General features: G+C 41.6%; 1 protein-coding gene across 3 annotated transcripts in view; it reads left to right on the top strand.

Annotated features, from left to right (window-relative positions):
- The first annotated feature begins 5,700 nt into the window (after window positions 1-5,700).
- Window positions 5,701-18,481, top strand: part of MED13L (mediator complex subunit 13L) — a 282,020-nt gene continuing 269,239 nt past the window's right edge. For 2 of the 3 annotated variants that reach the window (XR_011505365.1, XM_044775814.2), the window contains exon 1: window positions 5,703-5,912. Coding sequence is in view for 2 of the 3 variants with exons in the window: in XM_044775814.2 (XP_044631749.2) it covers window positions 5,841-5,912 (72 nt within the window). In the remaining variant the exon portion in view is untranslated. Of the gene's footprint in view, window positions 5,913-18,481 lie in introns of all 3 variants that reach the window. The other variant, XM_044775813.2, reaches the window with a different exon arrangement.

The raw sequence follows: 18,481 nt of genomic DNA, 5'->3' as shown, positions 1-18,481 counted from the left end.
TGTCCGTAAAAATGCCACTGAATTTAGCTAATTTAAGGCTCATTGGAATTTTTAACAACGCAAATCATTGCTTAAATTCTCTCTTCGGTGGTGTTTCTTAGAGTTCAGTCTCCTACATTTTATAAAAAGGAACTCTAGGTCTTAATAGTAGATGCTGACATAGACGGAACACCTCCTATGTGTCAGGCGGGTGAGTGCCGAGTGTGCAATAACTCACTGAATGCTCACAATAGCTCTAAATCACACAAGCATGATCCTGCTTTAGGGACGAGGAAACTGAGGCACAGAGAGGTTAAGTGACAGCCCAAGTGGTCAAGAGGATAAGTGGCAGAGCTGGGATTTGGACCAGGTTTTGTCCAATTCTGAAGTTCTTGTCCTTACCCAGACCTCAAGCTGTGCTCCAAGCCAGCAACAACTGCACCCTCTGCACTGTCTCAGGGGAGAGGCTGGAACAATTAGGAAATCCTTGGTGGTTATGAGCAAAGCTATTATTGCTCAAGGCTGTGCAGCTTGATTGGTATAAGACCATTCTCTCAGAGGGAACTTAAAACTTCAACTTAGAAATTGAATTATGAAAGCGAAGGAATGAGGCTAAGCCTGCTGCATGGAATCATCCAGAAAACTCTTTAAGGAATTATGGAATGAAGTATCTGTCCACACCAGGTGACCGTGACTGAAGACCAGTGTTTGTCCTTGTGCCAGGCCCCTTACAGGTCTCACTGGAATTGCAGTTAGGTCTCATTCATCCTAAGCTGCTGCCTTGAGGAGGGGAAGAGGAACACAAGAGGAAATGCAAATGGTCAGGACACCTGAGAGAAGACGGATCTCGCTAGAATTCAGGGAAAGCAAATTCACACAACAATGATACCGTTTTTCACCAACAGGTTGGCAAAAATTGAAAAAGATTGGCAACATCCACACGCTGGCAAGGTGGTTGAGGAAGTGGACACTGTTCCCCTGTTTCCTGACGGGGTATGAATTGCTACAACCTTTGGGGATAGTCTTCCGGCTGTATTTATTCACAATAAAAATACACATTTATTAACAATAAAAAAGCAATCCTATTTTGGGGTCTTTATTCTACAGAAATAAAAGTGTCAGTACCCAAGGATATATGGATAAGGATATTTACTGCACTCTTATTTAGAGTAGGAAAAAAACCTGGAAACCACCTGAATATTCAGGAATAGGGGAATAATTGGATAAATTATGGCACAGGTATTCTAGGAAACATCATACAACTAAAAAAAGAATGAGCTAGATCTAGATATATAGGCCTAGAGGTATATTTGTGATAAATCGTTAAGTGAGAAAAGCAGATTGCAAAGCAATATATGTGACATGATCCCATTTTTGTAAAAAGTAAAAAAAAAAAAACCTTAGAAATGTGTCTTCAAGTTGTATTATTTGGCGTGAGTGTGGAGGAAGGAGAGTAAGGATTCATCACAAGTTGTTGACTTTGGTTATCTCAGCGGGGTAGAGAGAACAGGATTCCCTTTTTCTTGGTATACTCCCATGTTGTTTGACCTGCTCTGGCTAACATTTTGTTACTTTTGTTGTTTATAATAAAATAAATCCAGTAAAGCTTAGGTTAAAGGGGAAAAGCCTGCAAATGATGTGACTGGGTGTCCTTTGCCATTGTATGAGGAGGGACTGGTGTCTGGGACTGTTACAATTTATTGATCACTGTCTATGGGGCCAGGCACTGTGCTAAGAACTTTCTCTGTGTTATCATCCTGGGCGGTCAATGCACAGGAAGAAATGGGGGTCGCAGGGGTTAAATGACCTGCTCAAGGCTGCACAGCTAGTGCACAACAGAGCAGGGATCTGAAGCCAGGTGCGTCTTATTCTGAAGCAACAGTCTTAACTCCTGCAAAATGCTCCCACCCTGCAGCTGTGGCGGTTTCCTGTGGTCTCTCGAATAAGTGGTTCCTCCTCTGGCCATAGTTTTGCTTCCATTTTCTCTCTGCCATTACATTTGGTAACCATGAAAGGGAACTAACCTGTCATTCTCTGAATAAGACCTGAGACTTGTGCAGAGTGGAATGTCTGTTTCCTGCCTGGGCAGCAGGCATTCTCATAAATGGGGAAACTAAGTCACAAGGATGCTTCTGATGAGCCCCCCACATAGGAAACTGGACTCAGAAGTCTGAGTGCCTGGTGTTTTGCTGTTTCCCAGTAGTCAGTTGATGGTTTTTGTTGTGTTTTCTTTTCATCTTATCTCCTGAGGCTTTCCATCAACTCCCATTGCTTTCTCTGTTGAGTAAGAACTCTGCAGATCTTTATCAGGCCTCTCAACGGTGCCGACAGTCAGAGTTTCGTTGCTAGAAATGACTTGAAGGATCACCCGGGCTGCCTGCTACACACATGAGGAAACTGAGGCCCAAAGAGGTTGAGGGCTTGTCTGAGACAACAGGGCTGCTCAGTGGCACATCTGAGACTAGAACCTGGTTCCCCTGGGTTCTCCTTCTGTTCTCATGTTGCCAGGGCAATTGCACACTGCGCTTCTAGCCTTTTCTCTTTCACTCTGGGGCCTTGGCTTTGACAGGAAAGGAAATCTCCTTGGATAAGGTTTTTTTCTTTTGTCTTGTGTTGTTTATTTGCTTTTTAATTTCCTTTTATGGTGCCATTTGATTGATTGTTCTATTTTCAGTTTTATTGATTGATTTGTGTTGTTTATAACAGTGCATTGAGCAGGTAACATACATATTTGGTAAAAAGAAAGAAAAAATGCGAACAGCACAGTGAGAAGTAATTCTTTTCTCCACCCTGACTCCCCATCCCCAGAGGCCACTGATGTTACCAGTGTCTCGTGTAGCCTTCCAGGGATACTCAATTAATAAGCTATTTTTGAGATTATTTTGTTTTAGTACACATACGCTAACTCATTATTTTTAATGGCTACACAGGATTAAATTATATTGTTAACTACTCCCCAACTGATGGACAAGTAGGTTGCTTCCAGTTTTTGCGCTGCAAACAGTACTATAATTCATGTCCTTGCACTACGGGTCTTTATACATCTGTACAAGTATCTATGAAGGATAAACTTCTAGAAGTAAAATTGCTGGGTCAAAGTGTAGGTGCATTATAAATTTTGACGTTCTCCAAAGTGACACCCAGTGCTAATGTATACTCCCACTGACAGTTTTTAAGAGTTCTGTTTCCCTCCACATTTGCCTAAGCTTTTCAAATATTGCCAATACTTATTATAGTTTTAATTTCTGTTTTCCTTATAATGAATGTCTCAGTCTGCTTGGGCTGTTATAACAAATTACCATAGACTGGGTGGCTTAGGGGGAACAACAGAAATTTCTTTCTTACAGTTCTGGAGGTTGGGAAGTGCAAGATCAAGGTGCTGGCTAATTTGGTTCCTGGTAAGTGCCCTCTTGCTGGTTATGTGTCCATATGGGGGAGGGAGAGGGAGCGAGGGGGAGAGGGAGAGAGAGAAAGCATTCTCTCTCATGTCTCCTCTTATAAGAGCACTAATCTCATCAGGAGGTCTCCACCCTCCCCATCTAATTACCTGCCAAAGGCCCCATCTCTGAATACCATCACACTAGGGGTTAGGGTTTCAATGTAGGAATTTTAAGGGGACACAAACATTCAGTCCATAGCAACGAGCGAAGGTGAGCATCTTTTTACATATTTAAAAACTATGTCTTTCCTATTCTCCGAACTGTCCGTATCCTTTCCTCATTTTTCTTTTGGCTTGCTCTGGGAGACTTTTTAAAAAGTTAAGCCTAAAGTTGCTGAAGAATGAGAATTTGGTGACCAGGGGTGTAGGATGAAGGCCTCCTGGGAAGTAAATATACCTGGACATGATGGACCATCTGAACCGACTGATTGCTCAGGACCAAGTAACACCACGCATGTTGATAAAGTGTTTTGTATATACATTCATTATAACACAGTATCAGTGGATTATAACATAGTATCAGCCATGATACTACTTCACGTAATATGCTGCTCATGGGTTTCTCTTCGTAATATGCTGCTCGTGGGTTTCTCTTTAGCAGTTACTTGTGGTAGTTCCAAAGCTCAATTCACACGTCTAAGATTTCTCTCCTTTTATTACACTCCATCTTTCCCCTGTTTGCTACTCTTCCTCTCTTTTACTCCAAACCACCTGAAACAGCTGGCTTTTCCGTGTTGGGTCCTTGTTAGTGAAGAAGTTGTTCTCCCCTCCCCACCTTTGCCAGGAGCAAATGCCTCGAGGGCTGGGAGAGCACCTCCTGTTACTGGCACTCCTCTGGACTCCCAGGCCATATGCTCTCAGGAAATGTTGGGTTATTGAGTGCATGTAGCCAAGAGGGAGGGTGTGCTCCCAACACAGCCTAGTACAGCGCCTGGCAGTTATAGCAGATTCAGGGACATGGCAAGAGGTCAGGAGACATTGACGCAATGAATGAATGAATGAACGCTTGCACACAGCGCCTAGGAATAAGGCCTTAAAAGGCACTTCTGTATTCAGCGCATAGTGCCTGGCACACAGTCAGCGCTCACTAAGTGGCAGCCCAGAATATCCCTGGACGAGGCTTATAAAGCCTAGTGCAAGAGCTTGGCTCTCCTGTGCCTGAGTGCAGGGGTTCGAATCCTGCCCCCTCCAGTTCCCAGCTGTGCGACCTCGGACAAGTGACTTAATCTCTTTTTGCCTTAATCTCTTTGTGCTTCAGTTTTCCCATCTGCAGAAGGCGGACGACGGAGGGCGACCTCGACGCGACACTCCCGGGAGCGCTTGGACCTGCGGCCCGGCCCGCGGCGAGCCCCCGCCCGGCCGGCCAGCCTGGGCGGTCGGGCATCCGCGGGGACGCCGAGCCCTCGGCCGCGGGCGTCCCCGGGATGCTCCCCGCCGGGATCCGTGCACCTCAGGGGGCGGGGCGCGGCGCCCACGAGGGCAGTCCACGGCCGCGCAGCCGGGCCGGCCGGCCGCCGCCCGCACTTCTTTCTCTCCCTCCCCGTCTCCCTCCCTCTTCGGGCCAAGAAGACGGCCGCGCTCGGCTCAGCAGCGCCGCCCGCGAGCAGCCGCCGCCGCCGCCGCCGCCGCCGCCGCCGCTCCCGGCCCCTCCCCCGCCCCCGCCCCCCCGCGCGGCCGGCGCCCGTCACGTGACGCGCCACCAGCCAATGGCGGGCGGAGCCGCGGTCGGCGGCCGCCATTGCTGTCAGAGCGAGCGAGCCCGGGGAGGGAGGAGAAGCGAGGCTGACTGGGGAGGAGGGGGGGGTGGGGGAGGAAGAGGAAGGAGGGGACGTCGCTCGGCTGCCGGGGTCGCCCGCTGGCTTCGTCCGCACCCCCCCCTTCGCGAGTTCGCGCTCCGCGGCGGCGGCGGCTCCGAGGCGGCGGCGGCGGCGGCTCCGGGGCTCGCCTCCCCTCACGCGCCGGCGGGGGCCGAGGGGGAGTCGGTGGCTGGAGATAAACAAGGCGGCGGCGGCGGCGGCGGCGGCGGAACAGGGAAGGCGGAGGCGGCGGCCGGCCCGCAGCGCCAGCCGGGGAGGCAGCGGCGGCCCTGAGAGGCTGGGAGGGCGCCGGGCCGCGCGGACAGCGCCCCCCGCCGCCGCCGGAGCCGCCGCCGCCGCCGCCGCCGAGTAGGAAGGAGCCGAGCGGCCGCCGCGGACCCCCCCGCCGGCCCGGGCCCGCCGCCCCCGGCGCGGCGTCGCCGCGGCGCCTCGCGCCCGCCCGCCAGCCCGCGCGCCCTCCCCCGGCGGCGGCGGCGGTAGCGGCGGCGGCAGCGGCGGCGGCGGCGGCCCGCGCTCCCCGGCGAGGCGCCGCCGCCCGGCCCGGCCTCGCCTCGGACGCCTCGCTCCGACATGCCCCGCTCTGGCGGCCGGGCTCGCGGAGGATCATGACTGCGGCAGCGAACTGGGTGGCGAACGGGGCGAGCCTGGAGGATTGTCACTCCAACCTCTTCTCGCTGGTGAGTCGCCGGGCGGCGGGGAGGGGGCCGGCCGGGGGGGGGGGTGGGGGCGCCCGACCTCCGCCGCCGACCAACTTTCTCCTCCCGCCGCGGGACTTCGCCCCTCCCTCGCCTCTCCCCGCCGTGCGCCCCGCCGCGGCTCCCCCGCTTGGATCGGCGCCCCCTCGCCTTGGACCCCGTCCAGTGTTTATTTGGCTCTTTAAAAATCGTTTGTGAGCGCGGCGCTCGGCGTGGAATTTGCATGTGCGAGTCTCAGAGCTGCGGATTCCGGGTCGCACTCCGAACGCCCACCCTCTGTTGCCATCACACCCCCCTCCCCTCCCCGCTCCCCCCCTTTTTTTCCCCCCCTAAACGTGGAAGGCTTTTGCCTGGGGCTGCCCGCGCCTGCGATAAGCAGCCTTTCCTCCCCCCTGTGGGATCGCCCGCCCGCCGTCCCGCTTTTGAATTTTTTTTTTTTTTAAATTCCATCATGACACCTGCAGTTTCGCCCGCAAACAGTTGATGGAACGCGATGGTGTCAGTAGAGGACCTTGGCACCGAAGCCCCCGCGGGTGTAAACACCGGCAGCCGCCCGCCTCTCGGGCTCACTCCGCCGGAGAGCCATTGCGCCGAGCCGACGGAAGGTGGAGAAAGCTGTTTCTTCTTTCTTTCCTCCTGTGTCTTTTAAAAACTGTTTTCCCTATCCTAACAACGAATCCACACACACACACAAAAGCAACAAGCTGGGCGCTGGGATAACATCGCTTTTATCTGCCTTCCCCTCGCGCGCGCGCGCTCTCTGATAATTGACAACTTTTCCTTCGGGTTTGAACCGTCTGCCTTAATCTCGAAGCAGTTAGGGTGTCAATTGTTCTCCTGGAAGCCTGGCACCCGACGACGGCGTCTAGATTCATCGAAATTAAAAATGCATAGGGCTCCAGCGACTCGTTCCTGGCGGTGGCAGTGACATTTGGTGGTAAATGCCATCTTTGCTTTTTATTGGGTCGTGTTACCTAGCTCTGAAAACATTCACGTTGTTAAACCTGGCGTTTAGGCTAATAATTGCGGTGCGTGGTCTTTAAATATGTGCTTTGTGCATGAGTTACTGTATGTATAGCTATGTGCCCGGGAGACTACGAATTTGTTTAAATATTGAGCAAAGATTTGTAAACAGATGTAAGGCAATTATGTTTCAAGCGTAGAATATAATTGGAAAATTGGCTGAACGGTTTGTTTAATGTAGCCTTAAAAAAAGCAACTTATTTCAACTTGTGTACCCTTTCTGGGGGGGCTGCCTTTTGGAGGGCGTGCATTTTGGAAATTGTTTTCTGTAACCTCTGCTGTAGATGGGAGCATTATTTCCTCTTAATCCTTGTTTACACTGGATAAATAATTTAGTGTTCAGATTGTAATTAGTTACATTTAATTATGGGTAGCATAGATGCTTTTTTCTTTGAGACTAGTGGAGAAATACAGATTCTTGCCAACTTTTCAAATAGAAGTGTTATTTTATTAAATGTCTCATTATACAGATAAAAAAGATCAAAACATGCGATTTTTACCTACAAAGACCCAGCGACAATAGTATCCGTGCTTTCACTGTAGTAAGATCAGGTCAATTTTTTTTCTCTTCCAACATTTTTATTCAGATATTTAATCTTAAAATTCAGTTGCGAGTTGCGATTCTTCCTCTCAGTATGATCATAGTTTTCTCTTGGTCTTTTGGTATATGTGAATAAAACTCATTTTGCCTCCTCTTTTCTCCCCCTCAATCTATCGTTTAGTATCACTCAGATTCAGGGACTTTCATAGATTAGCAAACATATTGATTAAGGGGTATTTAAAATGGTTTTTGTTTGGCGGCTGGTGACCACATTGACACTTTAACAGGTAATTAAAATAACCAAGTAGACTTATATTAGTGAGGAGAGATCCCCCAGATTACCATATATCACGCTGACTGGTAATGGCTTGGGTGTATGTGGCTAATTTATATACAGTAGATTTTGTAGACAAATGAAAGTCTATTATATGTGTAGCCAGTCTTTAAGATATATCATTTCTTTTATCTTTTATTTTTTTTAAAGCTTAAGTAAGGGTGATAATGTTATAGAGATAAGATGCTCGAGGTTCTTTTGGAGAAAATTTTGTGGGAGAGGATTCTCTGCTTTATGACTGACTAAAGGTTTGTACTTCGGGTATTTTCTCTTAAAGCTCTTTAAACTAGGAATTGATTTTTGAATATACTTTTTTTTTTTTAAACAGAATTACTGTTTAGGTAGCAACTTTGAAATGCAGAACTGCGGAAATGCATGCTTTGATTTTTTTTTTAAAGGACTATAGAATGTCTACATTCTTTTGTAGAGAGTGGATAAGGTGCTATTTTTTAAATTACAAATCAGTTAAAAAGCTGCTGATGTAAGTTTTTCTCATTCCAAATTGAATTTTTTTTGAACATTAGATATTAGCAGCGAGAATATTAAAAATATGTTGCTTGAAGTCCATTGTATAGTATAGTTAATTCTGAAGGAGATAAAATCATCACCTGTTCACAGTAAAGCATGTGTGCTTAATAACATGTATGTATTCTTTTGGCCTGCAGTATTTTTGAGCAGAGAAAAGTATTGTTTATAGAGAATTTACCTAGATACTCATATTAATGTGGATTGAAATATAAACTTGAGATTAGAGTTCTGTACCACGTTAATGACCCACCCGCTTTCCAGTACCTTTAGGTGTTCATTATGGCTTGGCGAAACTTGATTGTGCAATCAGGTGCCTTAAGGTTTTTGTTAGTCTTTTACTTACTTTGCTTTCTGATATTCTACCTCATGGCCTCAGATTTCCTAAATTCTCTCTCAACCCCGCCTCCCTTTCCTACCATGTGAAAAATGCCATTGTGTATATATGATACGGGTCATTGTATGTTTCTGGTTCTTACTGTTGTGAGGTTATTTGTAGCTACTGTATTAAATGCATGCCTGGCTGTGCGTTTGTGACTGAGAACTGTTTTCTCATGCTGTCTATCACATTTCTGGGAGACTCTTGTTATAGATTCACTCAGTTATAATTCAGTTAATTGTGTTAAATCTGCCCTTTTGAAAAGTATAACAGTGTACCCTCTGGTATTCAACTTACCCTTGTGGGAAGACATATTATAAGTTCCAGATGTACGTATATCTTTAGTTTTGTTTCTCTATTGAAATGATATGGAGAAACCCGATTTTGTGTCCTTCAGCTAGATTTAGGTATATACTCTTTGACGTGAGGTGATCTGAATGTTAAGTATGTATGCTCCACGTTCCTGTTGTTTTATTTGTTAGAATCATCCTAACTATGGGGTGATTGGGTGATAAGATCAGATTCTTCCTCCCCGAATTGAAACACACGTGCACTTTAATACATAATTTCTATTAAGGACTATGAATTCTATATTTGAAGGTTTTAAGGTAATCTCTTGATGACCTGCTTTTGTTTTTTTTTAAGAAATTTATTTTTTGTAGAGAAGGAACATAGTTGTAAATGTAGAAACTTTGACATCTATTCTTTTGAGCTAGAACCAAATGGGGAGGACTGCCAATTGAAAATGAGGAAAAGGGAGTGATTTCGCTAATCTTCACCAGCGCCAAAATACAGACACAGGGTATTTTTTCATCTCAGTTTCCAATTTTAGTATTTACACTTAAAGCATCTTTTTTTTATGATGGTTCATTTTCTTTAATGAAAATATTTATACTTTGCTAATGTATGTTTTCTGTTTAGCATGTTGTTTGTAGCACATGGTGTTAGAGTATTTATATATTTTTAATAGCAATAATTGCCACCCGGTAATAGTTGCCATATTAACCTCCAATTGCCAGTAAATATTTTTAAGTACATAATAGACAGCAATTTAAGGCATAGTGTAGCAGTTTACGGGACCGTTTTAAAGAGCCATTTGTATGTGCGATGAGTTCATAATTTTCGAGAGAAAATAATGTACCTTAGACTTGTATGCTGCAGAGTACGTTGCTGTGTTAGTGCTTGAAGTGCTCACTGAGAGGAAGTTAGGTTGGGTCTGTTTCCTCTTTGTGAGAGTGAAGGGTGCCTTAAGGACAGTAAGTGTTTATTGAGTTTATGTGAGGTGCTTGTATAGCTTAGCACTTTCTGTGGAATCTTTGGTCATTTTTCTCATGATTGTGTTAGGTATTTATTTGGGGAAAAAAATCTCTTTAGGCATTCCTTTAAATAACGTTAAATTATAGTATATATATACTAACTAATATAGTGGATTATATTAACTAGGTAAGGAAAAATGGATTTATCTTTTTCGTTCACTGGCTAATTTAGCCTGGTTGATTGTGAGTTAATTGTGTTCATCAAACACTTTCAGAAATCTCCTCTACTCTAGAGATTAATAAAGAGGATAGTCTGTCACCAGTTTGTGCTGTATGCCATAAATTATGATGACCATTTGCAAAAGATAAGTACATCTATAGTTATTTTTGTCAAATTATTTAAAATTGAGATGAAACTCAATGTAAATAGTAGTAAGATTGTTTATCTGGATGTTTTTAATGAACAATTAATTCAGCTGTCTCTCAAAGTTTGATTCAAAGATAGACTAGATATTTTTCTGAAATAACTTATTTGATGGAAGAAAATAATGTTGCCCTCCTTTAAACTAGTAGTAGAAGGTACTGATTTGTATAAAGTGGGTGATACGTTTATTTCACAGAAGCTAGCCAGTGAGAGAGATTAGGCAGAATTTATGAGAATTAGTAATAAGGTTGAATATTAGGTATTGTTATTACTGAACTGTGCATTGCAACAATTTATTATAAACCAAGAAGACGGATTTCTGCAACGTTGCTACCAGTGTCATTTGTTTAAAATGGACAATACCGCTTTACAAACTGTGTGTTGTATAGTGTTGGCCGCCAGAATTTCTTTTTTGTCATTTTATAAACATTCCTATTTTGAGAAATGACATTTAATGCATTGCAAAGTGAGGTAATTAGGTAGCCTAAAAATATGCTGTGTGGTGTAGTTAAAAAAAAATTCACACACACGCACACACATGCATGTTTGTTTCAAAGGACTGACTTAGAGTTTTGGAATTAATGGAATCAATATTTGTAATGTGTTCTTGGAATTTAGGACTTTTTTCCTTCTTGAATTACTTAACTTTTTTCTGATCCCATTCAGATAATTTCCTTTTATAGTATATGCTTTCATTGTTTATTTGAAAGATTTGAAGGTGTTAGCTTTGTTCTGTTGGGGGAATTCACTTCATTACATAGGGGAGATGATTTTCCATTAATCTTGGTAAATATTAACATAAACGAGGAATTGTAAACTCAGACTTATTTGCATGAATGAAATATATGTGCTCGTCCAATTTTTGTTTAGTATGAGGTCACTTGTACATCAGCTTAGTTTTCTATCTTTGCTTTAGTTGATATAAACATAGTGTTAAATTCTTTTAAAATGTTGTGATTGGCGTTTGTTTATTTCAGAGACATTTCCCCTACTCAACTACATTGTTTTCTTGTTTAATTTTTAAAATCATCTGTAGTGTAGATTAGATTCTATCCTCATTAATTTGGCTGTCATAGTCTTTTGGGAACCCCTGTTTCACTTGCATTTATATTAGCGTGTTTGTTGGAATAGAGTTGTTTTCCTTTTTTAAGCTAATAAAATATTTTGTAGAATACATTTGGATTCTAGTCTGAAAAAAAAGAAGAAAGATGACTTCTTTTTTCTGTCTTTCTAGGTGAGAATTAGGAGAATTAATTGTGTCCAGGGAAAAATGTTATGTCATTGGCATCTCCATACTCTGTGTATTTCTGAATGTTTAATTTTTCGTTCTACATGAATTGTGGTAGAATCTTATTAAAACTGTATTTCTGCTACTGTGAAATAGCACACAGCCCAGGTTGACAGCTTTCTACATTTTGTACTTTTTCCAGTACAGTGACATTCCATTACTGTTAAGGAACTTCCTGAGTTGATTATATTAAAATTTCATTTGTGTCTTTATTTTGCATAGTTTAAACTTGTAACTTTAACTTATAAAATGGAAAAGGGAAGATAAAGAGAAATAGGTAAACTTGTAGGTAAATACTTTTTCTTTTTTCAAGCTTCACTAGATTGCTTTAATAATTGTTTCAGTTTGTATTAAATCACTGCATTAATTGGTTGTATTTAAGACATTTGATTTTAAAATTAAATTTGAGGAAATTATTTCAAGTAAAATAATTGTGAATAGAATTTTTATAATATTGAGTGGAAATTTCAAAGATTAAGTGTCTAATAAAAGGGTATTAAACTGCATGAAAACTACTGTGATTTTTTTTCCCCTCCAAAGAACATTGATAAACTTTTGAGGAATCTTTTTGTGGAAGACACACAAAGTTTCTTCATATAGTTCCATGTTATTTCATTAAATAGGAACGATGATTAAATTCTTCTGGGTTTAATTTGAGAGCTAATGAGTAAGGTATTCAAAGAGTATAATTGGAGTGAAAAAACATTTTGTGTTGCTAATTCTCAAGTTTGAATTTTAATGTCCTAAAGAGAAATAAGGAAAAACATACGTTTGTCTAACTCAGGAACCAGTTCCTAGTTTTTTTGCGTGTGTATAAGCCTGGCGCAATCCTACTCATCTTTTAAGTAGGTCAAATGTCACCTCCTCTGTGAAGCTTTCCCTGACTCCTGCAGGCAGAACTAGTCACTCTTGCTTCTTCTGTGTACCTCCTTCTGTGTACCTCTGAAAAGCATATGAGTTTCTGTAGGGCAGTGACCCTGTCTAAGTCATCTTTGCATTCTCTTCGTAGTTAGGTGCTCATTAACTATTTGTTAAATGAATGAATTACTGGACAACTGTGCTCTTCTCCATCTTATTCCCTAAGGGAATTCTCATTGCCCATTTAGGTCTTGATCATAATTATGTTATTTTTCTTTGAACTTATTTAGATGTTTAGCTCTTTGTTCTGAATATATATTATCTAGCCTGTACGTGCTGTGGCTTGGTAATATTTTAGATGCATTCCAGAAAATCTTTTTAAAAAAGAATTCCAACTGATCAAGAGGTGTGTGCTTAGAAAATTACAACTAAAGTTATAGAGTAGCCCTAGGTAATTAACCAGGAAGTTGGAATGGCAAAATTACTTGTTTTAAGTATGGCAGGTATGTTGTATTTGTACTTGTTTTGGGGGAGCAGAAGATTCAATTGTTCTTCTTGTGTCTTTCCTCATAAAGTTGCCATGATTGAGAAGAAAAACTTGAAATTTACCTTTAGATGCTACTTTTCTCATTTGTATCTATGATTCACAGTTGTGTGTCTTTAATACGCTGCATGATTTTACTGTGCCATCCTTGCGCTGTGACTGGCTGGGACTGGGAATTGAACTGTGGCTCTTATTTGGTAGTTTAAGCTATTAATTCCTTGGCAGCTCCGGAGTGCTCTTTGAACTTTAAATAGCAGTTCTATTAACATTTTGAGATTTGTCTCAGGGAATGTCAGAACTAGTACTTAATAAATATCTTTTTCTTCTTAAAGACAAAATCACGTTTTAGTCTGACACACGTGTCACAACCCTTACTATGTTTTGAACTAAGTTTGTATCCTCAACTACCAGCTAATTTCTGTTTTTCATTTAATAATGCAGCAACATTTAAAATTTTGTTTAGACTTTGTTGGCAGAAGGAGGGCCCCCCATCTGTAGTTTTTGTATTAGTCATGTTGAATATGAATAGTCTCCTAAGTTTTTATCCACAAATGTAGAATTTTACGTGTAGGTGGTTTCCAACATTGTAAAATATTAGAAAAAGTTAATTTCTAAGTTTGTTTTCACATAAAAACCTACCCTTACTTCTGTTGCTACAAATGATGCATAGCCTATTTATGTTATATTGTACTTAATTACTTGTGTTATAGAACTCATATGCTATTTATGGCAACATTTTTATGGGAATGAGCTTAGGTTTATTGTTCCTGTTTAGAATGTCAGCAGCACGTTTCCTCTGACTGTAGAGTGCTGGCAGTCAGAGCAGGCGCTCCCTGCAAACCCTTCTTGGCTTCAGGCAGTGGAGGTGAGGGCGGCCCGGGCTCGGGGGTCTCTTCTAGGCCCAGGAGAGGACTGCTGTCCTGGAGAGAGGCTCAGGGAGAGGCTGTGAGGCAAGGACACCTGTGGGCAGAGCAGCGGGTTCGGTGCAGGAGTCCACCGCTGCTTCCTCTTTGCTGATGGGCCTTTAGGAAAACGTCAAGAGTAACGGCAGGTCCTCTGATGTCATCAGGAAAGGATTCTGTATTTCTTTGCCCTTCAGCTCTTCCTTTCTGTTTCTTCCTTCACTCACCGCTAGAGACAAGCTTTCTACTTGCTATTTTGTCTGGTAGATGAGGACTTCAGGGCCCCAGTGAAATGAAAAAGAATTGGTGATGAGGTTGGATGGGGTAGCCAATAAACTATTATTTAGAAATGTTAACTTTTTGTATGTTACTTGAGAAACGTAGGACCTATGTAATTCATTTTCAAATAATGCATGTGGCTTGCTAGAGAGAAATGGAAAGGACATTCTTGGGAGGCTCAGTTGACAACGCTGAGTCTGTCTTTGATAATATTTACGGAAATGGTATGTAGGAGAGCACTTCTAATTTGTGGTCTTTGTTCTTGGTTTCTTTTTAAAGAACAGTATAAAAATTTATTGAAATCTAATTTTTGTTAGGTTGAAAATTTTAAGTGTGGGCAGGCCAATTTAGATTAAGAAATGGTGATGTTAAAATAATCAGTTTTCTAAAATAATTCAGTTCTGAACTTTAAAAAAAACAGTGCTATATTACGCAAAATGCTAATGACTAAAGTGACAAATATTTCAGAAACTGGACAGACGTGAATCTTAAATGAGCAGATGGGACATGAAACTAAAAGCGGGAGATAATCCAAGACGATATAGAAACTATTATGAGAGATGAGTTGAGGAAAAACAAGTGTGTTAAATGGTATTACATTTAATAATGTGTTTAAAAGCCTTTCTAGGATTGCTCTCTTAGATATACAAACTAGAATTGTTGAACTGTGTAACCCATCATTCTTTAAATTTTGTGCATTGAGAACAAATTAGGTTTTGGTTTAGGATTACTTCTCATGTAGCCTAGACATTTAAGTCATGAATGTCTGTGTTATATGTGCTTTAAATAGACAGCGTAATTTTGCTTTCTCTGATATACAAATAGAGAATAAGCGTAGTTTTCAAAGACAATTGTGGTGCACCTTGAAGGGGAGAGGTACAGAGTACTTCACTTTTCAGGTGAAGAAGGTTCATGGTGAACCAAGCAGGGACATGGGAGTGGGGAGGGTATGAGATTGAAAGGTAGATTGAAGGAAATCTTTTAGTAGGTGAGAGCCTCATTTGTGTTTATGGACTTAGGAGCAGCTATGGTGGAGAGAAAGAAAGAAAGATGGAAGATATAAGAAGAGTTGAAAATTGGTGAAACAAGCCTGGCTTGAGATGGTACCCAGATGATGGGGTTAGCACTGGAAAAGAGTAAGATACCTCTTAGAAATAAAAGATGTGAGAATATATAAGGAATGAATAAGTGTGAAGGAAGGGGGACAATCTCAGTTGTAGCTTGAGTGCTTTTAAAATTCAAAGATTAAAGGTATTGAGCTTGAGGGGCTGGCCCTGTGGCCGAGTGGTTAAGTTCGTGCGCTCTGCTGAGGCAGCCCAGGGTTTCACTGGTTCAGATTCTGAGCACGGACATGGCGCCGCTCGTCAGGCCACGCTGAGGCGGTGTCCCACATGCTGCAACTAGAAGGACCTGCAACTGAGATATACAACTATGTACTGGGGGGATTTGGGGAGATAAAGCAGAAAAAAAAAAAAAGATTGGCAACAGTTGTTAGCTCAGGTGCCAATCTTTAAAAAAAAAAGATAGTGAGCTTGAGACTGAATAAACTTTTTTCTTTTATGAGGAAGATTGGCCCTGAGCTAACATCTCTTGCTGATCCCCCTCTTTTTGCTTGAGGAAGATTGTTGCTGGGCCACCTGTGCCAGTCTTCCTCTATTTTGTATGTGGGACACTGGCACAGCATGGCTTGATGAGTGCTGGTAGGTCTGTGCTGGGGATCCGAACCTGTGAACCCCAGGCCACTGAAGCAGAGCGCATGAACTTAACCACTATACCAGTGGGCTGGCCCCTGAGTAAACATTTAGAAAAAATTTTAGCTAAAAGTTTTGCATTTTACTTGATGTGCTTATTGCAATCAACCATCTTTATTTTTATTTTCTTTTAATGGTCTTTTTAAGAAGGTCGAATGTCACCTCCTTAAGTTGTACACTTCACAGTTATAAAACTGATTTTGGCTAGTCATGCCAGAACTGATACACATCTGCCCAAATGAGAAAGTATTTGTCAAAGCCCCCTTGAGATGGATCAGATACCAATGCCATTGTCCATAATATTTCTTCGTCCTTTTCCTTTGGAATTGCTTTTAGAGACAGTTTAGTCAGCCACCCTAGAAAATGTTATTTTAAGGATTGCTTCTTTGGTCAGTGTCTTCTCTTCTTTCTCTGTAATTTGTTATCTTAGTTCTGCTCTTTGCTCTAATTGTTGCTTAAGTCAGCAATTTAGTACCTTCTGATGGGGGTCTTACTGATGAGCAAAAACCCTGGGAAGAACTTTACTTTTGGTTGTGTTGGCTTTCATGCAGTGGAGATGTGTGCCAAGAATTCCTGCCCTGCTTGAACGGCTGCCTTCCAGGTTCTGAGCCTAGTGCTTCAGTGAACCTTGTTTTCGTACAGTTTTCATGGAGGTGGGTACAGTGGTCCATTGATTAGGTGTTGGGACAAATCAAGTGGGGGTGGCGTTTTTGCTTTCTGGGGATCAAGGCAAATTATCATAAGTGGGGAGTAGAATTGTAAGTTGTGCCCTGTCTGTGCTTGTCTAGCAAACATCAGATAGCATCCTGATTTCCATTTTTGGCACAACTGAAGTAATCATTAAGCAGAACCTTGAGATAAAGAAAGAAAAGTATCCTGTTGAGATAATCTCCAGGTTTTATTAGCAAGTTTGGTCTATGAGACCCGAGTTGTTACCTTTGCCCAGTTAGTGTTGTTTTACTCATTTGAGACTGCCTAGTTAAACCATCTATTATCCCATACAGCTTCTTTTAGCAATTTCTTCCACAGTTGAACGTTAGGAGAATAGTACTCGTGTATTGAAGATTTTACTTTATCGAACTCTGCCTTCATACTCAGCGTTGGGGAGGGGCAGAGGATGTTATGCCTGGCAGGCGTGCCTGTATGAATTGTTTAGGTTATGATCGCAGTGGCAAGTATTATTTTCTGTTTTTGAATTCAGGCTTATAATGAGACATTTCTCAGTCACCTTTGTTTCTGTGTTCTTCAGATTGCAAAGATGGTTTTATTTATAATTCTTTCTCTTTTTAAGTACTTTTCACCTTAAAAAAAGGGAATTGAAATCCTATCAAAAGTGTAGTGATATAATCATAGGGCTGTAGAAATTTTAGAAAAATTTACCTGCATGATAATTATTGTAAACAAATAACAGACATTTTTTAGTTTTACAGATTTATATAAAACCTTAAGCAGTTTAACATTTAGAATTTATACCAAGGCTTAAATCTACATCTTAGCTTCTGAAGACCATAAATATTTACCTTCTGATAGACAAGTTCTTAACTAAAGTTTAAATTACTGTAAATACTTTTCGAAGTATATTGGTTTACGTACAAAGTGTAATCATCTGTATGGATCGAATCAAGTGTCATGATCCCAGTAGACTAAATTCACTAGTTGTCTATAAATTACTTGAGAGAGAGATGTATGAAAATGATATTTTGTTGCTGTTTGGTAATATCATGGTGAAACTGAGCTTTGCAACCCAGACAGATGGTGCTATTCTTGAGTCTGTCTGCAAGATCCCATAACATTTAATTAAACAGTAGAATGATTCTCGTGAGAACTCATACTTTGACATATGTAAGCTAATAAATTGGCTTCTTTAGTAAATTTTATAAATTTGATTTGAAGAAGTAGTATTTACTTGTTCTTGGGAAACTTTTCTAATGAATCTGTTAAAGTGAATGCTTGTTTTGGTGGTATATGGTAAACTCAAGGAATATTCTAGATGGAAAATGAATGGGACTCACTAAGGTGGGTGTTTATCTTCTAAAGTAATTTTGGATTTTGTTGCCAAACTTTCTCATATGGTAGATGTGAAACACTGTTAAGAACTCAAAGAGCTGACTATTAACAATTTCCAGAAAACTGTGAGAAATTTGGTGCTGTATATTAACACTCATTTTAGAAAATAACTTGATTTAGATTCCTTGTGATTCACCTTACATTTTAATATTGGAATTGAAAATGGAAATATTTTAAACACCCCAGTCTGGTTTTAATACATTATATGGATAGAACTTTGTTTAGCTATTTTGTAAAAGTTTGAGTTTGGTGGTAATATTGTATGGTTGAGATGAAGAAGTTTGTCAGTTACTTAAGTAATCACATAAATAATACATTAATAAGTTATGCAACAACATTTCTAGACATCCTTGGAAATTATTCTCCTTTATTAAATTTAC

The sequence above is a fragment of the Equus asinus genome, chromosome 8 (assembly GCF_041296235.1).
Source record: "Equus asinus isolate D_3611 breed Donkey chromosome 8, EquAss-T2T_v2, whole genome shotgun sequence".
NCBI classification, from domain to species: Eukaryota; Metazoa; Chordata; class Mammalia; order Perissodactyla; family Equidae; genus Equus; species Equus asinus.
The sequence above is the reverse complement of the archived record's forward strand: the minus strand, read 5'-3'. Positions and strand labels throughout refer to the sequence as shown.